Source organism: Sinohyriopsis cumingii, chromosome 6, assembly GCF_028554795.1.
Source record: "Sinohyriopsis cumingii isolate HCF-2022 chromosome 6, ASM2855479v2, whole genome shotgun sequence".
Lineage (NCBI taxonomy): Eukaryota > Metazoa > Mollusca > Bivalvia > Unionida > Unionidae > Sinohyriopsis > Sinohyriopsis cumingii.
In genome coordinates, this window is record NC_142966.1 from 141108074 (window position 1) to 141135671 (window position 27598).

Genomic DNA, 27598 nt, shown 5'->3' on the forward strand with positions numbered 1-27598 from the left:
TCAAATCTGTCCTTTCACCTAAATATACCCCAAACGTGAAGTTCAGTTTGCATTGCCTTGATTTCACATGATTCCCATGACCCTTATTTATTTTAATACAATGCATCAATATTCAAAGTTAGCTGTTGTCTTTTGTGTCAATTGTCCCTTCAAACAGGAAGACGGAAAGTTAGAAAAAGAAGTTTTGTACATTGTAATCAATTTGGTGCTAATTTGATAATAAGCCTTTAAAGAACTGAGTAAAAATGAATTTGTTAAGTTCCTCAGGAAGTGAATTAAGACTGACAAGAAACATCTTAATTCATTACTAATAAAATTATTTATTTTTATTGAATATTTCATCCTAACACCTATCAAGAGAGGACTTCTACTATGAAACTGGGGGCCCCAAGTGGCCGAGTGGTCTAAAGCGCTCTTTGTTATGGATCACTGCCATCTCACCTCTATCTGCATGGGTTCAAGTCTAGGATTCGGCCAATGTGGGTATGTGAGAAAGCTTGCCAGTAGCTTCTCATGGGTCAGTGGTTCTTCCTGGGATTTTCTCGGGTTCTTCCTCCACCATTAATACTGGCCGCCATGCATAGCCTATCGTGTGCTAAAAAATGGCGTTAAACTCCACAACAACAACAACAACTATGAAACTGTTGCAGATTTTTAAGTGAAACCTTGTTTCAACATTTTATAAATTTTTTCCTAACATCTTATAAGATTACAATGAAGCAAAATCAGAAGAAATTTTTAACATTTTTACAATTTTTTAAATTAGTAGAATTCCACAAATATTTTAATTATCTGATGCACAAACATATGTTGAAAGAGACTATTTTTAGCTTTATCTTCTCCTCCCTTGTGCCAACTTAGCCTTATTCTGTCTAGAAAATAAATTAATCTTACCTAAACATAAGGGTCCAGCATCCTTTAAGTGTACGATTCAGTTTTAAATTACCAAAAAATGGGGATTCTATCATTCACAAAAAGGATAATCAGGTACATACCAATATTTTCTGTAGCAGTTTCTACATTGAGGACTTTGACAGAGTTACTGACAGCAGCAGCAAGTATTCCATTGGCTACAGGGTTCCAGTTAACTATCTCCACTCTTCTCTCTTGAACAGGGAAACTTGCTGTGGCATGTATCCCTGTAATATTTTCCATGGTTACCTCCTCTGGTAGCTGCCACACTTTAATCTGCATTTTTAATGAAATTGCTAGCAATCAAATGAAGAAAAAACCTCACATATGCAGTAATGTTATCTGACAAAAATTAGACACTGATTATAAAATGTCACTGACTACATAAATTATACCCCTGTATCTTGGCATCCACAGAAAATTCTACTAAAAAAAAATATGTTAGAGACACATAAATGCAAGTGTGGACAAAAGACAGCCTGCAGATCAGATTCGGTCCATGACCTGGTTTTATCCATTAATTTACATGATACGGTGGGGCTTCAAAAATCACTAACCCAGCCTGTGCCCTGGACAAAGCTGCTCATGCCAGTATTGATGTATCAAGCCATACCAACTGTTATGGCCATAAGCTTGTTTAAATTGGTGAAAGTTGGTTATCATTATGGGTTTAATGTTATTTTTCTGCACATAATAGGCTATACATTATGGCCATTACATTTTGGTGGCTGGTTGATCTTTCCAGGTGTAACACCAAATCCACTTGTCAAAACAATTAGGCAAGAAAATGACCAACAATCGGGTGTCTATTCAAATGTCTGATGTCTGGCCACCCCCCACAGACAGAGAGAAAATAACAAGCTCATTTAACCCTTGTATATACCAGTCCTTTCTTTCATAAAACTTCAAATGTCACAGTATTTTGATGTGGAGAATGGAAATTTTCTGTGTTTAGAAAAGGCAAAACAATACATTAATTTTTCCACTCATGACTGCCTTCAACTGTTCGAAGATTATATTGCAAAATGAACCTTGTTATAGCTCTGTATTCCCCACATTATTTTAATAAGTTTTAGTCTGACGGTATATTTCTTGCAAATGAAAAGATTTTTGTCAGTTTTAATGGCATTTTTAACACAATATTGGCTGTATCAAGTCCATAAGGACACACCAGGGAAGCTGATCCAGCCTGGTTCTGACAGGCATTGAACCTTTGACTCTTTGATTATGAATCCAATGCACTAGCAAATGAGCTACTGTGACTCCCTACAAATAAAATAGAGTCTTTCTTTAAACTCTGCATAATTAATTTACTGCTATAACCCAGTACTAGTCCAGATCTATCCTTGGCAAAAAACAAAAAAATCACAAACGGACTAGAGCTTAATGCACTGTTGTATGCACTGCAAAGCATACTAAGGCAGGAATTAATAGAAACATCAGTACAACAATCCATTTTCTATCACTCACTAGGTTGCTGAAATTAAAACAGCTCATTTTTAACTTATTATTCCTTTACATTTTGTTTAATATATGTTGTTGTTGTTGTAGGCTTTAACACCATTTTTCAGCACACAATAGGCTATACATGGAGGCCAGTATTAATGGTGGAGGAAGAACCCGGAAAAACCCTGGAAAGAACCACCGACCCACTAGAAGCTACTGGCAAGCTTTCTCACATACCCACATTGGCTGAATCTGAGGCTTGAACCCACACAAACCGAGGTGAGATGGCAGTGATCCATAACGGAGAGCGCTTTAGACCACTCGGCCACTCAGGGCCCCTTGTTTAACATATGAAATTGTAGTAACCACTTAATTTGCTGACTACACAGATTTATTCACCTTTTTTATTTTGAAGATAATAGCAGAAAACTGATTTGACATAACAGACAAAAGTGTCTACACTGGGTGAAAAATATCTCAAAATGTAATCTAATGGGAATACATCACAAAGGGATGCTGAAGCAGGTAATATTGTCCATAGAGTTATGGTGTCAGTGACACTTGAATAAAATATTTTTTACTGTTACTATGAGTAAAGAAAACTTTCATAATAATATGTTTGTACTAATTTCATTCCTCTACTACTCACTGTATTATCAGCTGAACATGTTGCAAGGACACCATCATCAAGGGGAGAAAACTCCAAGCCAGTCACAAAATCTGAAAGAATAGGAATAATCATTGCAAGTTCTTATATTTTAAATTAACGAAATATAATGAGCATCACATAAAAGCAACAGTGGTCATATTTTTTATGCTGTTGTTTAGACAAGTGTCCACAGCCTAATTTAAACTTACTTAAAACTAAATGAAATCATAGTATAATGAGTGGGTGTGTGTGATTTGGATTTTTAACATAGCTTTAGCAATTTTTTAGTCATATCGCTACAATGTCTGCAATGTGGCAGTTTATAGTGATGTCTAGCACTGGGGCATCATGCCACAGACATGTAGCATGATGTTCCACCCACTCACATTATCCTGACACCAGGCCGACCAGTCCTAGCACTAACCTCTTAATGCTGAGCGCCTAGGGTGGCAGCTGTTAGTACCTTTTTATAAGTTCTTGGTATGACTTGGCAGAGGTTCAGACCTGCAACCTCCTGCATCCGAGATGGATACTCTAACCGCTAGGCTATCAGAGCGGTCATTTTACAATGAAATAAGTTAAACTGAAGACCCTAATACAGCCTGGTATAAACTGTAGAGAATTAGAAAAACATAATACAACAACTACATAGTCAACTGCTTATATAATTTTAAATGATTTATTTTTCCCAGTACAGACACATCTCTTCAAATGTTTTGTTAGCTTTTGCATGTTTATGTCCCTTAGTTTATGTTTGAGCTTAATTTTCTAAAATTTGACCCTAAAGAAATTTGTTGAACTTCTTTACCATTTTTTGTAACTAAAACAACGGGTTTCACTATGAAATATTTAATTCTAGATGTTTCAACCATTAAACTACAGTTTCCACCCATTACCAACATCTTGTTTATTTCTTCAAGAAACTAAGTCTTTGTATTTGTAAAACAGATCCCAACAAATTACACCAGCATTGATAAGTGACTTTTTTTTTACAAAGAAAATCAATGAACAACAATATGTCTCAACAATCTGAATCACAAAATTTGAAATTGCAGTTGTAATCAAATACCAGCTGCAAATTAAATTAATCATCTTTCATGATTGCTAGCACAAGCACCCATAGCCATAACAAAAAGTATAACTGGGTACAAGTATGATTAAGGATGATAACACCAATTTCTCAGTGACTTTGAAACTTTATAAGCATTATGGTCAGAATCTGACTGCATCCAAGTGTCACTAACTAATGGATACATCTATGATAAAAATATATGGACATAATTCTGAATGAACTGCCCATTACTCACCGGCATGTGCCTTCAGCTGTGGTAAACTTTGTGCAATCTTTCCAGTAGTCTGTAGAGGTAAAATTCCCAAAGTGCCACCACCTGGTAATTACACAAAAGTAAAATGTAGAGTTTCAAGGCTTTCAAATTGATAAAAATGCTATACATATCCTTGGCTTATGCGTTTCAACTTTCAAAAATAAGAAATAAAATAACAACAATTATAATAATTTTAACATATTATGGTATTTATCAAGATGGTGATGATATTAATAAAAATAATCATCATCATCATCTTCATCATTATTGTTGTTCTTGTTGTAGATAAAACAATCTTAAAGAAATGAAATTCATTTTCTTCTTGCCATCTGCTTCATGTAGTCCTATTACATAACATTATATAACGAGTGTGTGTGTCTCTCTCTCTGACACATTATTACTGGATTCATGTCAATTTTTCAAAAAAATGCAAGCCAAAACATTCTGCAATCACACTTGATATTTTCAAGTCCAACCTTCATTTCTGTATCAAATCTATCCTATATTCAGCACACCTCTTATTTTCAAAAGGACATTTCCCCACTTAATGTTTAGTTGTAGAATAAACACTGCATAAGTGTGTATCATCAATGAAATCAATCAAAAATGTGTACAAGATTTGACCCTTTTTGACTGTCTGACTACTCAGTAATCACATGTAATAATGCAGCTTTCTAACACTGGTCCCTTTTTGATTGTTTGACTGCTCAGCATTCACGTGATAACTTTTACCTTTGGCTGTTTTGCTACTAAGTATTCCTATGTAATAACTTGTATCTGTCTAATACTGCTCATTTGTTAGCTGTTTGAAAAATAACTTGTATCTGTCACACTAATTGTCTAACAACACAGTATTCACATTAATAACTTGAATCTAACATTGCTCCATTATTGGCTGTTCAACTATTCCATATTCACATTAAATACTTGTATCTGTCAAACACTACTCCATTTTAGGCTGTTTGAATATTCCATATTCACATTAAATACTTGTATCTGTCAAACACTGCTCCATTTTAGGCTGTTTGAATATTCCATATTCACATTAAATACTTGTATCTGTCAAACACTGCTCCATTATTGGCTGTTTGAATATTCCATATTCACATTAAATACTTGTATCTGTCAAACACTGCTCCATTTTAGGCTGTTTGAATATTCCATATTCACATTAAATACTTGTATCTGTCAAACACTGCTCCATTTTAGGCTGTTTATTACTCAGTATTCACAAGTAAGAACTTGCATCTGTTTAACACTTCTCCCTTTTTGGCTGTGTCACTACTCAGTATACACATGTAATAACTCCGTATAACTCAGTATACACATGTAATAACTCCGTATAACTCAGTATACACATGTAATAACTCCGTATAACTCAGTAAGTCAGTATAACTTATTTAATAACTCAGTATAACTCAGTAGACACATGTAATAACTTCAAATGGCTTTGTTGCTTAAAGTACCATTAAGAAAACAACCAAGTAACATCAAAATAACTTTTAGCACTGCCATTTTTTAAACTGACAAACAACTAAAGTTTTCAGTTGCAATCAAAGTCCCATGCCCTTGAGCTGACCTTTATATTACAAAGAATGAGTTTAGAATGTTAATATTATTTTTTCATATAAAAGTGGGTGCACAGATGTAAAATGTCTTGCCCCTGGCTTTTCTGGTACTTATGGTCATTATTCTGTTGCTTTTTTCTTCTTCTTAGATGCATAAGTTTATACATACAAGGTGGGAGTATTTTTTGGTCTAAATAAATAATGTTTGATGCAAATAAAAATATCACAACATTTGCAGACAGCAGATTGACTCTCCAACGGGTACTTGATGTGAAACAATTTACCAATACATACATGTATTAGCATTGTGATATTCTATTATATGAAATTCAGTATTGATCACTGTACTACTGCTGTAACATTCTGAAACATACTCTACCTTGAGTCTGGTGGAAATTCAATGTAGTAGCATTATGCATATCAGTATTGTGTGCTTATTGTTTTTCTATGCTTGACAGCTGCGAGGTTTTGCCTACCTGACTTTTGTCAAGTTTGTAAGTAGTAACAAGACGTTTACTAAAATTTAAGTTCAAGGCCTAACCTTGCTTACAGCTGGATGGAATTTTCCATTAGAAATGATTAGATTTTACAGATCATTCTACTGTGTCTCAGGTCAAGTGAAATTGGTATATACAGGTGGACTTTGTAAACAAGTATTCATTCCTCATTTAATATCAGTCTGTGTATTCATTTAAGTCGTGTTCTGACAGAAGCTTAGAGGAATTATTTATTAAATTATTAATTGGTGATTACAAAGTGCTTCTTGACTTTTTGGACTAAAACACTACTTTGGGATTATTGTGAATTCATTCAGAAACATTCTGGATTGTATCATTGTGGTACAACAGGACATACAATACTATTAGAATTCATTCTGACCATTTTAAACATTTGGGACTTGTGATAGAACATTTAGGATTATTTAGGATTTAATTCACAATACTGTGTCTCTTAAATTTCTACTTTGTGACTTAGAAAAATAAATTATTTGTTCATTTTACTACTTGGTTTCACTTTTTCTGTTACATAGTTTAAGACCAAGAATCATAACACAAGCATTTGATGATGACATATTGCAAACGAGATGAATTAATGTAGAGAAAACTAAATTAGTTTATGCATTGTCTGCAAGAAGTGGTGTACTATCCTTTTTTCTTTCCAATCATCCTACCTGCTAGACACTAGGTGTTAGACTGTTACATAAACTCAGACAGACAGACACTGAAGTTATTGGTTCCTATTAGAGACTGACCGAAATTCAGTTTCAGTTTCGGTTTTGGCGCCGAAAGTTGGCAAATGGCCTCTTTCGGCAAAGTTTCTGTTTCGGCCGAAGCCAAAAAGTTAGCTTTCGGTTTGCTTTCGGTTTCGGCCGAAACTGATATTGACTTTCGGTCATCAGCCAAAGAGCTATTGTAACTTTCAGAATGCAATGCTAGTGCTGCGTCTATTACTCTGCTTGTCGGCCGGTCAGTCGGCGTTAGGCAATTCTAGGCACTGTTGCATTTCAGTCTACTCACGTGTTGAATACAGAAATTTCGAAGTCTGACAGTATTGATAATTTCAGTTAGTTAAATTTTTACTGTAGCGAGTTAATCTGTGTGAAGTAGAAAACTGAAGTTAATAATAAACGGATTAGTTAATCACCGCAAAGAATGTCGAAAAATGCAGTGTGGGATTACATCACAAAAATCGGTTCTGATGCAAGCTAGGCGCAGTGCAAAGAATGCAACAAACTGTTATCACTTGGCAGCAATAAACCAAGATTTCAGACAGTTTCAGACTTGAAAGGTCATCTGGCCAGCTGCCACACGGAGCTCCATGATACATATCTCAAGAGGTCCATGAATGACGGAGCAGAGCGTGCCTCGAAAAATTGATGATGGAAGAGAAAGCGACTAAACATGCCTTACCGAATTTTGTGCAGTTGTCCTTGACATCAATGGTCGAGAGCAGAATGGTCTGGCCTGATGACCACGTTGCAGTTCAGAGAATTGATAAGTGCATCATGGACCCCTGATCGTTGGCAACATGTTACCCTACTCAGTTGTTGAAGTGTAGCATTGCATCACGACCCAGGCCTATTTAATTAATCTTGAGTTCGGCAACTTCGGTTTATCTTTCGGTTTTGGTTTCGGCCGAAGGTGTAGTTAAACTTTCGGTTTCAGCTTCGGTTTCGGCCAAAAGTCAATTATAACTTTCGGTCTGGTTTCATTTTCGGCCGAAACCAGAAATTTAGTTTTGGTCGGCCTCTGGTTCCTATGACCCCATGACAAAAATCAGAATTATCCATTATCAGAAATTGCTATACAAAATGAAAAATATATCATATTTTGAACATTTCTGTTCGTTTCCTTTTTTTTGTATTTCATTATAAATTCATGTATAACAGACAATTTGTTTAATTTTATGTCAATATAAATAGTAACTTCTGATCTTAAACAAGACCAAAATGGTGGATAAAACCCAAATCATGCCCCAACCCATACCCAGGGTTGGATGGTTATTATGGTTTTAACACCATTTCTCAGCACATGATGGGCTCACATTGCAGCTAGTATATACATGTATGGTGGAGGAAAAGCCCAGAATAATCATGGGAAGCTGCTAGCAAGCTTTCCTACATACCCATATTGGCCAAGCCTGAAACTAGAACCCACGCAGACAGAGGTCGATGCTCTGTTAAGGCAAGTGCTTTAGATCACTCGGGCACCCCAGCCCCCATATTTAATGTAATTACTATAACTCACCAAGATACAAAATTTACCAAGGCTTTTTCCAAACATTGCAGAAAACATTTAGACAGCAGAATTTCATGAATATGTAGTCAGTGAATCATCTTTAATAGCTAGTGTCTAGAAATAAGAATGAGCCTGTATGATTTTATACAATGTATCATCACCTTTGTATCACAATATGTATTGTATCACCTGTATGATTTTATACAATGTATCATCACCTTTGTATCACAATATGTATTGTATCACCTGTATGATTTTATACAATGTATCATCACCTTTGTATCACAATATGTATTTATCACCGGAATGATTTTATACAATGTATCATCACCTTTGTATCACAATATGTATTGTATCACCTGCATGATTTTATACAATGTATCATCACCTTTGTATCACAATATGTATGATTTTATACAATGTATCATCACCTTTGTATCACAATATGTATTGTATCACCTGTATGATTTTATACAATGTATACAATGTATCATCACCTTGTATTTTATCACCTGTATGATGTTATATAATGTATCATCACCTTTGTATGACAATATATATTGTATCACCTGCCAACTGTATGATGAATATCATAATATCTATCATACTGTGACCACATAACTGTGATATGTATTGCGTCATGACCAAGGAGGCAAAGCACAAGCCCAATGGCTACTAAAGGCCGCTGTCTCTTTGTGAATGCTGTACCCAGACACCAGATGTTTTTTAATAAGACGTTCTGAAGCCATCTTATTGACAATTCAAAGTAGTGAAAATGATAGCAATAACAAAAGCCAACTGTATTGTCCTTCAAATTATTCAACTGAAATCAAAAGAGCAGAAGTGTATCTTTTCATAGGTTTTTGTTATTGCTGCAATTCTGAAACAGACTATAACACTATATCGTTGAGTAGAACAAATCAATTTATTGACTAAACTTTGATATTATAATTGGGTCAGGCATTAGTTCTTTGTTGACCCCAAGTGGCTAAGCGGTCTAAAGTGCTCTTCATTACAGATCACTGCATCTTACCTCTGTCTGCGGCAGTTCGAGTCTAAGATTCAGCCAATGTGGGTATGTGAGAAAGCTTGCCAGTAGCTTCTCGTGGGTCAGTGGTTCTTTCCGGGGTTTTCCCAGGTTCTTCCTCCACCATTATTACTGGCTGCCATGTATAGCCTAATGTGTGCTGAAAAATGGCATTAAACCCCACAACAACAACATTAGTTCTTCAAGGTTATTAGATTTTGATTTTATTTAAATTATAAATGTACAAAATCCATATCTCCCAGGCTTGTAAGGATGACCAGCAAAATGGTGGTCACGACTCCTAAAGAGGTTATAACAATAGCTAATGGTATCATGTAAACTTATGTACTGATTGACCTCCAAAGTCTGTGTTGAAAGCCATGTGAGTACAGCTGGCTGTGATGTGGTTCCCACATGACTGCATTAATGTTCCCACAGCTACATCCTGGATGGTGTCCTGAAATTAAAAGGAATGCTGGTATAAGCACAAAATTCTTGTGCTAATTTTAGTTATATTTACTACTTTTGTATAATGTACACAATGCTTTGAATTGCATAAACCCCAATCTGCCATAGCTTAATTCACTTGCATATCTGAGTGTATGATGTTGGCTTGCAGTCACTAGTAGAAGGAATAGTGCAGACCCCAATCTGCAAGCACATTATCCATGGAAAGATATAGGTCCTGTATGACCTATTCACATATGTGCATACATGCTGTACACAGATCATATGGTAAATTTTATTGAGAACTGATCTGCAAATAATAAACTCTCAAGCCTGAGTCTGTGATTTTGTTTTGACCAATCCCAAACAATGTTACATCCTGAAAGGTTATTGCTGATTGACTTATAATGGAGACTTGATATGAGACTCAAAGCACAGTCAGTTTTATGATCTCCTGGCCAGAATTTTTGCTGTTTTGTATGATTTGATCAACATGAACAGAAGTCATTGTCCTTTCTAATGCCACTATTTGCAATATTTTTTATTGATATCAAAATAAGCTAAAATGTCTGCATAGGTCATGCATACAGTAAAACATCAATTATCTGGACCCAACAGAAGACATATTTCATGAAAATAATCAATCAAATTAATCACATGTCAGACTTTATATATATCATATATATCATATATATATATAATTCAATTAAAATAGGAATGTTTTTATAGACATATAACAAACTGGAACACAACAAATATTAAGATTCTTTAATTAAATGACAAGTGCAAAATGTGAACACAAGTCAAAAGGCTTTTATCAAGGTAAACTCAGATGAGAAAGATTCCAGTGACACCTGTGCAATGGGCAATTAATGCTAATCAATGTTTAAGTTACCACTGATAGGCTGATCAATAATAGTTAATTAGGCTTAAACTTCAGAATGACTTTGATCAGATCATTAAGGCTCTTAATCATGCCCACCATGGCAACAATTTGCTATGCATCAATCAGGTGTAAGAATAAACATACGGTATTTGTATCTCATTCTATCTGTCCCTCCAAATTACACATAATTATTACTTAAAAAATAAAAAAAATATTAATTAGGAATATCATTTTAATTATAACTGTAAAAAATTATTATCAAATGTACTTGTCTCTGATTCCTGTTAATCCAATCTATTTTGTCATCTTGATCAGCAAATTACTTCCATTTACAGATATAATGACATTATAAAAAAACATAAAAAATTAGGGGTTTATGGTAGCAGTCCATATGAGTGAATACTCCATACAATCACCATCTGGATAGTCAATCTTTTACTATATATGGTACAGCGAGAAGATGAAATCTGAACATAAAACAATCTGGGATAACTGAAATTTGAAAGGTTATGTTTTCTCTCATAAATACAAAATTTAACTTTTAGGAATAATAAATGTTAAGTGTGTAAAGTCAGACCTGCCATCACATAATGCACCAGCAGATCTGAGCCTATGCAGTTTGTTCAGAGTAATCATTATAAAATAGAAATTCGCCAAAAGTTATGAAACTGTTAGAACAAAAATAAAAATGTCTCTCTCAAACATAAACTTCGTGTAACATATCAGACCAATTTCTCCAAGTTTTCAAATAGTTTAAATAAAAAGGCATAATCATACACAACCCATGTTATGTAAAAATTAATTAAAAATTAATCATATCTCAATAGTGTACATACTTCTTTCTTGAGTGACTTGGGACCTGCGTTCTTGTACTTTGATGCTTTAAATCTCCAGGCCATGGTTCGCTGTTGACACTTGCTTACTGATATGTTCAAGTTGACTTATCACTTAAGAAAAAACTACGCCATCTTCAGCTGAAAAAAAACCAAAGTTTTATTTAGGGTTATAATATACACTCTAATAGTCCAATTAATCCATACCTACAGCACTCTCAGGGACCCAAGCTTCTGGGTCAAAGACATGTGAAATTATGAAAAGATTTAATTGTTCTTGAGGTCTGATGTGCTAGGCTAAAAGACAGAATCAAATATAATAGAGAAAATTCTTACAATTGGTGTGAAAAATGATGACTGCAAAGCAGCACAATTCCAAACAATGAAACAGTGAATACATTATTTAGAAAAATGGAGAATCATCTTGTCCTTGAAGACTTAAGTAGCTAGAATGCCATACATACATTTGTTAAGTCAAGGAAGAGGAAAGAGTAAAGACATAAACTCATTGAAAAACTACTTTGCAGATGGTAGAGTGTAGTATGATATAAATAAGACAATTATTAGAGTGTAGTATGATATAAATAAGACAATTACTAGAGTGTAGTATTATATAAATAAGACAATTACTAGAGTGTAGTATGATATAAGACAATTACTAGAGTGTAGTATGATATAAATAAGACAATTACTAGGGTGTAGTATGATATAAATAAGACAATTACTAGAGTGTAGTACGATATAAATAAGACAATTCCCAGAGTGTAGTATGACATAAATAAGACAATTACTAGCGTGTAGTATGACATAAATAAGACTTAGAGTGTAGTATGACATAAATAAGACAATTACTAGAGTGTAGTATGATATAAATAAGACAATTACTAGAGTGTAGTATGATATAAATAACACAATTACTAGAGTGTAGTATTGATATAAATAACACAATTACTAAAACACCGTTGCTCTCTAACATAATCTTCTGAGGATGAGAATTTAATCCAGATGTATGATAAAACAATGATCACATACTTTTACATTTTCCCTTCTATCTTTCAAAAAGTTGGGGACCTCAGCATTAATGCCATGGACTCTCAGAAATAGGCTGGGAACTCCTCAGTTCCATGACTGAGAAGTCCAGGACTCCTAATCTTGAAATTCTGCTGAGAGTTGAAGGAAGAGACCAGAAAGAACCACTGACCCATGGGAAGCTACTAACAAGCTTTCTCACAGACTGAGTCAGGTCACAATTATTACTTGTGGGTACTACAAACATATCCCCAGTCTATTTTAGAGCAGTTGTTTCCTTGCTCATTTTAGTGGTGATACAAGAGTTAGATTTAGGAATTCTTGGTACTGATTTAAAGGTAAGTGTTTATTCCTTATTTTGAGCATTATGGTGTGGTTGTCTGTGTGTATTTTGGTGACAGTGCACAGTGCGTAATGAAGTATTGATGCCAATCTGGAAGTAAAATCTGTGACCCCCTACATGGTGCTCTTTACCGTCCAACCTCTGAAGAAAATGCTGGATAACCTGGCACAAGAACTTCACAGTGAGCTTTTGAAGGTAGTTTAGAATAACATATGATTTGCAAGGATTTGCACAAAATTGATAATTTTGTGCTAAGAAGCAAATGCAAAGACCAAACAGGAAAAATAATTGTGATCCAAGTCCTGTCTGTGCCATAACCATACAAGTTTATTATTAAAGCTAAAGTCATGGAATTTGAGATGTTTATACTGACTTTAACAATAGAAATGCAATTAAGAAATTACAAAAAAAAGGAAATTTAAAAAAGATGAAGTGAACTTTTTAGATTAAATTTGCTAATTTTATGAGTGCACATTACTGAGTCTGTGTGGTTGACAGTCATTATTATCAGCATCTAAGTATTCCTACACCTTATACAGTGTGGTGAGAGTGAGAATGTAATAAATATATGACTATAGTGGTAGATGTATTATAGAATTACTGCTATATGTGTTATAGAATTACTGCTATATCTCTGTTATAGAATTACTGCTATATGTGTTATAGAATTACTGCTATATCTGTGTTATAGACTTACTGCTATATATCTGTGTTATAGAATTACTGCTATATCTGTGTTATAGAATTACTGCTATATGTGTTATAGAATTACTGCTATATCTGTGTTATAGAATTACTGCTATATCTGTGTTATAGAATTACTGCTATATATCTTACAGAATTACTGCTATATGTTATAGAATTACTGCTATATATGTGTTATAGAATTACTGCTATATCTGTGTTATAGAATTACTGCTATATATGTTATAGAATTACTGCTACATATGTTACAGAATTACTGCTATATATCTGTTATATAATTACTGCTATATGTGTTTTAGAATTACTGCTATATATGTTATAGAATTACTGCTATATCTGTGTTATAGAATTACTGCTATATATGTTATAGGATTACTGCTATATATGTGTTATAGAATTACTCCTATATCTGTGTTATAGAATTACTGCTATATATGTGTTATAAAATTACTGCTATATGTGTTATAGAATTACTGCTATATATGTGTTATAGAATTACTGCTATATCTGTGTTATAGAATTACTGCTATATCCATGCTATTTGTGTATGGGTGTTTTGTGTTGCATGTTTTGCAGGTATGGAATTTGGCTGCCAGATGATACAATTGATTCATGTTTTTATTTTATTGATACATTAGAAAAAAATTATATTTCAATCCATGGGAGATTGACAGTTATATTGCCTTAATATTTAAGTATATTAAATTTTATAGGAACATATTAGTCATAGACTGTGTGCAGACTGGAGGGAGTTATTGCTAACACATATATTACATTTCATTTGTGGTCATATCTGTTAATTGTATCCTTTATATTATATATCTGTTTGTGTATTAGATAATAATACATATAAAGTATAAAGGGTTGTCATGTATTTGTGCATGCATACTGCTAGCTAGTTCTCGCAATGTCAAAAGTCTTTTTTTTTGAAGAAGAAGAGATGGTGAAAAGTGTCATAGCCTCAGGTAAATATAAGGTATATAATGTTGAACCCAAAGTAGAGGAGCCTCATATTAGGCTGTTGTTTTCCAGAATGCAAATGTTCTAAGACAGAGGTGGGCAAACTTTCCAGAGCAAGTGCCACATACACAAATTTACACATTGTCGCGGGCCGCATAGTTCATTAAGTAAAATAATTAATATTTAAAATAGCAAAAACAAAAGGTTTTTCTAAATAACATCTAATTAATTTTCAGTTGTTAATATGTTGTTAATATTTGAAAACTTAAAACTTCAAAAGAAGCACATTTATTTGATAAACAGAGTAACATAAAAAGAGTCAGTGCGAATGATGACTTGTTCCTAGGCCACATGAAAACCCTTGGCAGGCTGCATGAAAGCCCTTGGCAGGCTGCATGCAGCCCATAGGCAGTAGTTTGCCCACCCCTGTTCTAAGACATCCACTCCCAAGGACAAAGGTATGGCCAAGTTATATTATCCCACACCTAGTAAAAAGCATCAAACTGTGTGTCTAGACTCGATAACGAGCCTGACCCAGTCTGGTACACACTTGCCATTCCCATTATAGCCAAATTACCTTTCTTTACTGGTGATGAACCTTGTCCCAAGACTAAAGTCACATACCAGGAATGGCAATTTGAGGTAAAGTGTTTACTTTCAGATGATGATGTTACATCTAGTGCCCTTGTCCAAGCTATTTCAGATGATGGTGATGTTACATCTAGTGCCCTTGTCCAAGTTATTTCAGATGATGGTGATGTTACATCTAGTGCCCTTGTCCAAGCTATTTCAGATGATGATAGTAGTGAATGGGACCCCATTCACTACTGATGATGATGTTACATCTAGTGCACTTGTCTGAGCTATTTCAGATGAAGGTGATGTTACATCTAGTGCCCTTGTCCAAGCTATTTCAGATGATGATGATGTTACATCTAGTCCCTTGTCCAAGCTATTTCAGATGATGGTGATGTTACATCTAGTGCCCTTGTCCAGGCTATTTCTGATGATGATGATGTTACATCTAGTCCCTTGTCCAAGCTATTAGGTGGTCCCTTAGAGGTCCTGCTAGCCAGGTTGTCATGTCCTTAGAGTTCTTTAACGCGTATCAGTGCACTGAAGAGTGTCACTGCATTTGCTTGTCATCTAGAGGGCACATTGTAACATGCAGTAGACAAGTGTCAAATGAGTGATGATACTTGTAACGATATGTTACAAAGTAAGTTCTGGACATCCCTCTATTCTGACCGACTGAGAGGTCATACCAAGCACAAGTATGATTCGGTGAAATGCTCTTAATGTCTCATTCATGAAGTTCAGTTGGTGGAACAAGAACTTTCATTATCCCCGTCAGGTGCTACCAATAACGATTCTACTTCTAAAGGTTCCAAAGCGACAAATCCTTCTGGCAAGAAGGTCAGGCAGAACGTTGTTTCTGTTGTTGCTGGCCTGTCTGATTAGTCAAGATCTGCTTATGGACAGCACTTGACTTGTGTCACGACTAAGTTTGAATATCTTGATTGCAACGGCTTAGTGGCCAATCTCAGCCTAATAATATAGGCTCATTTCAGTCACGACGCCCTGGCTATGGTCAAAGATCCAAGGTTGAGGGGCTCATCCAAGAATTCTGAAATTAGGCAATGTTGATTTTGTCAGCTATAACCAGTTGAACCAGTAACCACCTCTGTTATGGGCCAAAAAGAGGCTGGTGAACATAAAAACCATACCTTAGCTGAACGGTTGGTTGGTGTTTCTAATGAGAGTTGTATAAATAAATAACACAATTTTTACAGCACTTACTGATTCAGAATTGACGGCTTCAACCATATTTGAGAATACATATAGTTCCTTGCATAACAGATTTGTTGATTTTAAGTACATTAGGTCTCAAAAACTGTCTACTTCAGATGGTTCCCTGCTAAAATATATATATATATATATATATATTATATTGAGCATACTACTAATAAACTACCAACTTGTTCAGGATTTTCTATGGGTGTTCCAATGTTGGTCATCCAGGATAATGCTTTCAATACACAGTGCCCTGTTATTATAGGCACTAATGTAATTCACCTGTTAAAGGAATCTATCAATGATGACATATCTATCATTGGGGAATGGTAAACTGCCATAGATAACGTTACCTTCAACTCATTTGCTGCCAAGAATTGTAGCAAAAAGACTATTACTGTGACCCATTATCAAAATCTGCTACAATTAATTGCATGGCAAGAGGTGTTAAATATAATATTGCTCAAGTGGTCACTGAAAACCTTGAGGACATAGCCAGTTTTACAGTATGTCAAGATTATAACAAACTGGTATGTAATATGACTGGGAAACCTATTTAATTTAGATTGATGTAGTTGATAATCTCACCTCTGATCTAAATATATCCCTATCTGACAAATCCTCCCCAGCTGATGATTTAGGTATAAAGACTGATAATAATCTTGCCTCTGATCTAAATATGTCCCTACCTAAAAAATTCTCCCCCCACCCGATGATTTAGGTATACATATTGACACTCAGAACTTCACCAAGCCCAAGTGTAAAGTGCCACTGATATTGGGCTCACTAACCTTGTAAGACACAAGATTGTGTTTGAAGATCCTACACCTTTTAAGTAGGTATATTGTAGAATTCCACCGGGGTTATAAAAGGAGGTGTGCCAGCAAATAAAGGAGATGCTCCAAGCTGGAGTCATTAGAGAATCTGAATCTCCTTTCTTGTCCAAAGTAGTCTTGATCAGAAAGGATGGGTCCATTCGTTTCTGTATCGAATGGTGTCAATTTAATGCTTGTACAAAAACGTGATGCATATATGTTGCCACATTTTGTTGATATCATGGACAGTTTGGTAGGTTTGACCTACTTTTCCAAGCTTGATCTCAGATCTGGATACTGGAACATGCAAATGTAAGAAGAGGATAAACAGAAGAGTGCCTTCTCTATAGGTAACTTAGGCTTGTTCGAGTGGAACAGGATGGGATTTGGACTCACCAATGCCCCTGTCACCTTCCAATGCTTGATGGGATGGTGTATGGGTGACCTACATTTAAAGAGTGTTTAATCTTTCTAGATGATATCCTGACCTTCTCCAGAAACTTTGAGGATCATATCCAACACCTCAAAGCAGTTGTTGGAAGACTTGCAGAGCACAGACTAAAATTTAAACTAAGTGTGAGCTCTTCATGACTTCTGTTGTTTACCTCAGTCATGTCATTAAGCAAGTATGGTACTTCCACTGATCCTGAGAAAATCTCAACTGTGACTGTGGACTACCACCAGGAATGTGAAGGAACTGTGCCAGTTCCTTGGTCTTGCTGGTTTTCACTGTTGGTACTATGCCCTTTTAGTGGAACCATTAAATGTCCTACTTAAAGAATATTCTACCAACAGACCGACCAGTAAGACAAATGGTAAAAAGAAGTCCAAGGCAACCACCACTAAGTCTTAGACCTGGGGTGAATCTCAAAAGCAGGCCTTTAATACCATTAAGGATAGTCTTACACTACCACCTGTTCTTGCTTATGCAGCCTTCAACCTTCCCATCACATCACACATGGATGCTTCAATCAACGGTATTGTTGCCATTCTATATCAGAAGCAAAATGGAGAGGACAGGGTTATTGTCTATGCAAGATGAGGTCTCGGGAAAGTGGTACCCAGCTCTTAAGCTGGAGTCCCTGGCACTGAAGTGGGCAATCACAGACAAATTCCACAACTATTGAATCTTTAATATGTTTGAGGTCATCACAGACTCCAACCCCCTGATCTACATAACCACCACAGCCAAGTTAGATGCTGCAGGGTGTTGCTGGCTAGCCACCCTGGCTAATTTTGATCTTACAAGGTTGTATAAACCAGGCAAACTCCATTCAGACGCTGATAGCCTCTGAAGAAAACCACAGGTCTTTGCTGATATGGTAAATGCCATAAGCATAGCAGCTGATGAGTCAGTGCTGCTTGCAGAGTGTGTTGTTGCTAGGATTTGTCCTCTTTTGACCAAAGAGGTCTGACCTCAGACTAATCCCACCCTAGTCTGTTGGAAGTCTGCTCAAGGAAGTATGTTAGAGTTAGCCAGAGTTGTTGACTTACTGCGAAGTGGCTTCTGCCTGAGGGAGGAAGTATTCTGTCAAGAGATGTTGTGATCCTTGATGAAGATGGTATTAAACCAAGCAACTGGTCTTGCCCCCAAGTCACAGACAGCAGTCCCTTAAAGGCATCCATGATGATCTAGGTCATCTGGGCAAGGACAAGTGTACATGGCTTGCAAGGCAGTGCTTTTACTGGCACAGGTTAGAGAAGGATATTGAATCTGCCATTGAGCACTGTGCACTGCATCTTGAGAAAGGAACCTATTAACATTGCTGAGTTATTCCCTATACAGACAACACACAAAACAGAGCTGGTTTGCATGGGCTTCTTATCACCTGAAAGGTCTAAGGGTGGCCTCAAGCATATTCTGGTGATCACAGACCATTTCACCAGGTATGCTCAAGATGTTCCCTGCCTCAGCCAGTGGGTCCAGATAACCACCAAGGTCCTGTCTTAGGACTTCATTAAATTTTATGCTTTCCCTGAAAGGCTTTTATAAATGTTGGGATGCCATTTAATCTAGCCCAAGAGTATGTAAACCTGTGTTTGTTATTGTTATTGATTGTGTGTGTTTAGTATGTTGGTGTTACATTCAGTACAGTGATGTCCAATGTCAAAATACATGTTGTTTTGTTGTACGTATGGTGAGTGAGTATTGAGTTGCTTGCATTGCATGTACCTAATATGCACCCACCGATTTCTATGAACAAGTTTCCAGTTCCATTGTTCACTCCTCCAACGACTCTCCAAGAGTCAACTTCAACATTTCTGGGTACAATAAATTACTCAATACTTTGTAAATGGCATCAAAGGAAATAACTATTGTACATCAGAATTCACCACGGCACTGGTAAGTTCTTAGGAATTACATTGTGATAGTTTTATAATAATTCCATGCCATGTCATTTTGTGAGTTGTCCATAAGTGATAGATTGGTTTACTTCTAATTATTTATATATTTCATATGTATATGTTGTAGGTCTTCTGGTGATTATTTATCTTTGTCATCACCATGTCTGATTAAATCCCAAGAACCCATGTAGGTGTAAATTTACTTCTCCCATGTACCTGCCCATGGTGGCGTTACATTGTTATTTCTCCCATGTACCTGCCCATGGTGGCGTTACATTGTTATTTCTCCCATATACCTGCCATAGATTACATCTTATTGATATATTTAAGACTGAGTGAAACATTTGATATCTTTTCAGGTCAAGCCTGGTATCCAGAACAAGGCGTACGAGTTGGATTAGTGATGAAACTCTCCAGTAGTGAGGTGGTAATACCAAAGTTTCATTAAGACATGTACAATGTACCTGTCATAAGTGACCAGGATTAGTTCATATTACCACACTGATATATAGCACCTCAAAGACATGGCTTAGGTCTTCATGAGAGAGATCAGCACCATTGTTCAGTAAGGTAGAGCCTCCCTAGAAACTATAGAGCTTCCTTGGGGCTGTATTATCCTATTACACTGTTTCCTTTAGCGGTTATTGAAACTGAAATACAATGCATTTTTGCTATAAAAACATGATACTTGTCCCATCAAAATGGGAAATTTGAGTGTGCTATTATTTATACTAACAAGCTGGCTGAGTATTTGACACAATAAATGTGGAACAAAGCACTTGTCATATTTTCTTTATTGTTTACACATGTATGCATTTGAACAAGCTTACCGGGTATTACGATTCGCTGCAAAAATCACTTTCAGCTATCTTGCTCCACTAACCCTAGCCAAAGGTTACAAGTTCTAAAGACAAGCGCTACCACTTGTTTTAATAATATTCATTAATCAACTTTGCTATTTAAAATGTGTATGAAAATTTAATTTTTTTCTTATAATTTAGTTTTCTAAACTTAAATGTTTATTTAAATTTCAATTAAAATGTGATTTATCGATGTTTTTACAAACATATCATATGACAGAACGTATCTTTATTACAATTAAGTTTGTACTGCATTGAAAAATTCCTATAATTAAGTAAGACAGAGCAAATTTAGATTCAGTTTCTCAAGAGTACTTGGCCCAAAACTTGCACCTTGTAGAACACCAGTCCTACACTTTCTTACAGCTGTCACACTCCCTATTTGCTATTAAATTCAAAAAGACTTTTTGTGCAAACTTGAAATAGGTGTGGCATGCAAATATAAAAGTTTGACTAAACTTGGTCATAAATAATTTGGCCTGATAGGACTCCGCTCAGATTTATTACTTCTCGTTCAATATCCACGCGTGTAGTTCCAGTCTATTTTGATATCATTATTTTCCTCTCTAATTTTGGTGGTGATACAAAAGTTTGATGTAGGCATTCATGGTATTGATTTAAATGAAATCATTTATTCTTTAGAAACTGAGCATTATTATGTGATTGTCTCTGTTTATTTTTGGCGACAGTGCACAGTGAGTAATAAGGCATTGATGCTGATCTGGAAGTGAAATCTGTCACCCACTGATAGTGCATTGCTTAGTCAAGTCTCTCAAAAAACTCCAGATAACCTGGGAAAAGAACTTCACTGCGAGTTCATCTTTGAAGGTATTTGGATTAACCGATGATTTGGGGACATTGGAAAGTTCAGTAGTAAGAAACAAATATAGAGATCATATAGTAAAAAGTGTCATATGAGTCCATACCCACACTGGTCGAACCCATGCGGAAAGAGGTTACATATAAGCAATCTGTATAAGCCACTCGGCCGCATGGAGTCTCTGCTATTCTTGAATATCAGTATTCAACACAGTGTGTTGATAGTGAACCGGTAAATATGCTGAAAGCAAATGTAAAAGAAAGTTTTTTTTAAAAAAAAAAATGATGAACGTGAAGGAAAATTCAGAATATGCGTGTGAGAGTGATTTTTCTAATTTCCCGCCTCAATCGCAATGTTTAAGACGTAAAAGGTACGTCACCTATGACAATCTCATTCTGACGTCTCTGGTCACTCTTTTCAACTTTTGCCAGCCACTCTTCGGCAATTTCAACCAGAGTCTGTGTTTTTTTTTTTTAAAGTAAATAAACTGTCAATAAATACGGGACCTATCAAACTCAAACTTTATCTTCAAATGATTCTTCCGTAAACAGAAAACAGCTGACAAATTGATGCCATTAATAACAAGAAACTTCATTTATTGCTTCCTTCACAGCGCTCAACAATCGCAGACGACTGTCTTCTAGAATGTGGGCCATCTTCCATGGTTTTGCAACCATTTTTAAATTCGGCCTTGATATCAGTCGGAGAGTACCCGAAAGGGCCCCGATTTGACGACCGATAATTATATATGTAAATGGTATCTCTAATCCGGCCTTGAAATCGGTCAGAGTACACTAAGAGCGCCCGGATTTCACAGTATATCTTTGCTCAGTAGCAGTATTGTTCTTCTCCAACACTTGTTATATCACTGTCATTTACCTATGTTACTACACACACACACACACACACACACACACACACACACACACAAATCTGCAGATGTCAAGCGTGCTGCTTGTTCAGCTCCATATGATTTCACACGACGATATTCAATCTATCGATGCGTCGTGTTTTATTTGTGTTTTTTTTTTCTTTCTTCAGAAAAGCCATACCATCATGGTGGGCAGTTAACACGTCCATGCTGTGACCACCGCGGACACGGCATCGTGGTCTCATGACTTTTATGATGATATCCTCGACGGGCATGCAATAATACTACTGTTTCATTACCTTTACCGGCAAGTGGCAGCAATATAATGATGTAATGATGGTCACCCACATCATCTGGTATCTGTATCTGAACTATAGGTTAAGCCATTTCACTGTAACTTCCTAATTTCATAAATTTTTTGAATTCTTTTTTACTTAGGTGAAATTCTAATTTATAGGTGAAATTCTTTTCAACAGAGGAAAAATAAATAATGTATTTTATATATGCATAAATCTTTAACACAAATGTAAAAAAAATTATAAAAAATATGTAAAGTCAAGTCTTATTGTACACATGTGGCATTCTCTTTAAAACAATGCCCAACTATTTCAGATATGTAAAAAAGAGAGTACCGAAAGCAGCAAATAATACGTCCGCCCCATGTTGAATAGTCATCTATCTAGATAACTGAATATTTGGCGCACAAACTATTTTTCTTCATTTAGTCAGACTGACCTTGACATGTGCCTTTTTGGCCCCAAAATTGATAGAATTATTTCTTATCCTAAGTGAATCCATCCGCTTAGTTTTCGTCAGATCTGTAATGCAAATCTAATGTTACCATGCTGAAACCATTTATTTTCTTTACGTCAGTGACCCTGACCTTTGTTTAATCCCCAAATCAGTAAATTTCTTCCTTACCCCAAGTGTAGGCCAACCACATGGTTTGATTGAGACGTGTCATGTAAAAGTGAAGTTACTGTGCAGAAACCATTATATTTTAAATCGGTGATGTTAACCTTTGACCTTTATATCCCAAAATCAACATGGTTCTTCCTGACTCCATATGTAACCGATCCATAAAGTTTGGGACATGTAGACGACCTTTTCAGCCTGAAATCAATAGGGTTCTTCCTTATCCCAAGTGCAAACTACCCACTAAGTTTGGTAACTGTAAATGGTTACGAACTAAAGTTATTGTGCGGAAACTTTTTTTCTGTTAGTCAAAATAGCACTGAACTTTCATGCTTAACTCGATAGGGTCATTCATTACCCCAAGTGCAATCTATCTACAAAGTTTTGGTAATTGTTGTTGGTGGAAAACTCGAATTACTGGGGGGGGGGGGCAGTTTCCTTTTCTAGAGTCAGACTGATATTGACCTTGGAACTTTCTAGCCTGAAACATATCGAATTCCTCCTTGCTACAAGTACACACACTATTCACAAAGTCCGTTAACTGAAAATTGTGGACGACTAAGGTTATTGTGCGGAAGCGAAATGGGTAATAACGGACATAATAACAAAACACGGTTCACATTACGGCTGGCGTAAAAAAAAAAAAACTATTTCACATACGAAGATTATTAATTACCTTTTAGACAGATGTAACAATATTATGCATTTGTGAAAAGCATTTTTACATATATTCATTTTTTTTTAAATTTGAAATTATTGTTTACACATCTAAATTATTGTTCACATATGTAAAATTCGTTATTCACACGAAGTAAAATTGTTTTATCTCAAGTACACAAATTATTTTGGACATATTAAAAAGATTTTTACGTTGTGCGAAATAAAACTAACATGAATTTTTATGATAGCACATTTCTTGGATTATTTATTTCACACCTGTCGAAAAACTATGTCACATAAGTAAAGTACTTGTTGGCATAGGTGGAAAAAAATGTCTCGGGAAAATAAAATGAAAGATTTTAAAACAACAGTCTGCACATGATAATCTTTGTAAGCTGCATGAGAAATATTATCATTTCTGAAAAGCATACTGTTTGGTATTTCTTGAAAAGCATACTGTTTTGTATTTCTTGAAAAGCATACTGTTTTGTATTTCTTAAAAAGCATAACGTTTTGTACTTCTTGAAAAGCCTAATGTATTGTACTTCTTAAAAAGCATAACGTTTTATACTTCTTGAAAAGCATAATATTGTGTACTTCTTGAAAAGCACAATGATTTGTACTTATTTGAAAGGACGATGATTTGTACTTCTTGAAATGCATAATGTTTTATACTTCTTGGAAAGTAAAATGATTTGTACTTCTTGAAAAGCATAATGTTTTGTACTTCTTAAAAAGCATAATATTTTGTAATGCTTGAAAAGCACAATGATTTGAATTTCTTGAAAAGCATAATGTTTTGTATTTGCTGAAAAGGATAATGATTTGTACTTCTTGGAAAGGATAATCTTTTGTACTTCTTGAAAAGCAGAATGATTTGAATTTCTTGAAAAGCATAATGATCCGTACTTCTTGAAAAGGATAATGATTTGTACTTCATGAAACGCATAATGATTTGTATCACTTGAAAATCATAATGGTTTATACCACTTGAATCACATACTGATTTGTATTTCTTCAAAAGCATAATGTTTTTTATTTCTTAAAAAGCGTAATGTTGTGTACTTATTGAAAACCATGTTTTGTTTTTCTTGAAAACCATAATGTTTTATACTTCTTGCAAAGCAGGTTTTGTATTTCTTAAGCATATTGTTTTGCTCTTTTTGAAAAGCATAATGATTTGTACTGTTTGAAAAGCATAATGATTTGTACTTTTTGAAAAGCATAATGATTTGTACTTTTTGAAAAGAAATTAATCAAGATGATGTCCAGGAGACGTTTTTCATTACCAATCAAATTAAATTATACCCCGCTGTCCAATTACTGCCCGTTGCCATTTAACTGTGCCAATGTCAAAGCTGTACAGAATTCGAAAACGAACAATAAAGTCGCAAATAACAATACATGCGAATTAGATACCACATAGTGGAAGAGAATTCTCATTATAGACGGATCATTATCTCAGTCAACAGTTTTAAGTATTCGAACAAACAGGGCCAGCCTTAGGCCGACTGAACCGATTTTTCCCAATCGGGCCCCGCACTCACAAGGGCCCCCGCGCGTTAGTAATTTTTAAAAATATATAGAAAGAGTTAAAGTAATTTTAAATCGATGGAAGAAAGTTTTAAGGTCAATATATATATATATATATATATATATATATATATATATATATATATATATATATATATATATATATATATATAAAACTTTGTTTACAACTTTATTTCCAAATACCGTGCTCAGTGGAGGCCCCACGCGTAAATCGAGGGGACCTTAGCCAAAATTATCCAATTTGGGCCCCGCGTTTGCTAAAGTCATTACTGCGAACACAACCATTAAAAGGAATTCGCATAGTTGAATTTTCTGTAGATAAAAAAACCCAAACAAGTGCGATATTGTGTTGCTTCTCAAAAAAGAGTGTAAGTGGTACATACATATGAATTTAATAACCGTAAAACAAGGCACGAGTAAGTATGAAGCGAGCTGACAAGATGTGAAAGAAAGGCAAAATTAAAGCCGTCAAGGACATAACTGCATGGAGCAATAATGAAACTAAGTATGAATATACGATAAGTTCTGTAATATTATTTAGCTTAACATGTTCTAAAGCAATGAAACACATACCGCATCCAGGTGTAATACGTCTTCAATACAACATTGTAACACCGACATAGCAAGTATCTTCAATGCAACATTGTAACAATGACGTAGCAAGTATTTTCAATACAACATTGTAACATCGACGTAGCAGGTATCTTCAGTGCAATATTCTAACACCGACGTAGCAAGCATCTTCAATACAACATTATAACTATTGAAAGTCATCTAAAAATATCATTGTCTCGCAGTAAAAAAAGAGCCTAAAGACGGGATAATTGATGATCGAAGTTCATCTGTTTCTATTTGTGTTTTATTTATCTGTTGTGTCTGCATTCCCACATTCACGAATACATTCATCAACTACAACATATAGTACAAAATAACTACATGTTAACAATAAAACAATACAGATCAGCTACATTAACATGACAAAACTAACACTCCTTCATGACTGCAAACAATAACAACAATGAAAACAATAGGTCAAACCCAAACAAACGCAGGCGTATTAATCCTAACAAAATCCCACGCGAGTCATTAGGTGTGTGTGTGTGTGTTAAAACGTATAGTATCATACCCCGAATATTGTGCTGTACTAACTGTGCACATTTCCTGTGTAAATGAAAGATAAAATTAATGATGTTGACGTTATTAATCTACCGGGATTTGACTTTATTTTCAAATAAAAGAAATATTAAAAGGAAAACGCAGCGGTATTGGAGCATCATTCTATCTCTCCTTGAGTACATGCAGTCCATACTTGGATTATTTTTGGGTTTAAATTCATTAAGTCTATTTTAATCAGGGTCGGCGATCGGACCAATCGGGCCCGCGCTCACAGGGGCCCAGCGCGTTAGTAATTTACGAAAAAAAATATACCTTTAGAGAGAAAGTAACTTTAAAGGGATAGGATAAAATTTTAAGTTCAGTATCACATAAAACTTAATTAAAAGTTTATTTCCAAATGCCTTGCTAACAGGGGACCCCGCGCGTAAATCAAGGGGGGGGGGGGTGTCTCTCCAAAATGATCTAAATCGGGACCCTCGTTTGCTAAGGCCGATGCTGATTTTAATATTAATGAAAATACTGTTTTTGTTCTGTGTATGTTCCCCTGCGGATTCTAGATGTTATAACCGGCGAAGTTAGAAATAACAAATATGTACTTTCCATAAAAGAAATATGTACTTCTTAGAGGTATTAATACTAGAACGTACGCTAAAGATGAATTCAAATACCTTCATGGTTTTTTTCCCCTCATGACACCGCTCCGGTGGCCTAGTGCTTAGAGCGTTCGCCTCGGATGCAGGAGGTCGTGGGTTCGATCCCCGACCAAGTCATATCAAAGACTTCTAAAAATGGTACTAACAGCTGCCTCGCTTGGCGCTCAGCATTATGAGGTTATTGTTAGGACTGGTCGGCCTGGCGTCAGGATAATGTGACTGGGTAGGACATCATGCTATATGTATGCGGCATGATGTCCCAGTGCTAGACATCACTATAAACTGTCACAGTGCAGACATCGTAGCGATATGACTGAAATTTTGTG

At 35.4% G+C, this 27598-nt stretch overlaps 1 protein-coding gene across 4 annotated transcripts in view; it reads right to left on the reverse strand.

Moving 5' to 3' along the window:
- The window catches only part of LOC149798134 (coronin-7-like), a 96299-nt gene that overhangs the window by 61540 nt on the left and 7161 nt on the right, over positions 1 to 27598 (reverse strand). For 3 of the 4 annotated variants that reach the window (XM_089963228.1, XM_089963225.1, XM_089963226.1), the window contains exons 2-6: positions 11835 to 11972; positions 10023 to 10122; positions 4315 to 4395; positions 3008 to 3078; positions 996 to 1188 (exon numbers count right to left, since the gene is read on the reverse strand). In XM_089963228.1, the coding sequence (XP_089819354.1) occupies positions 996 to 1188; positions 3008 to 3078; positions 4315 to 4395; positions 10023 to 10122; positions 11835 to 11897 (508 nt within the window). In that variant the 5' untranslated portion in view covers positions 11898 to 11972. Of the gene's footprint in view, positions 1 to 995; positions 1189 to 3007; positions 3079 to 4314; positions 4396 to 10022; positions 10123 to 11834; positions 11973 to 15445; positions 15663 to 27598 lie in introns of those variants that run through there. The other variant, XM_089963227.1, reaches the window with a different exon arrangement.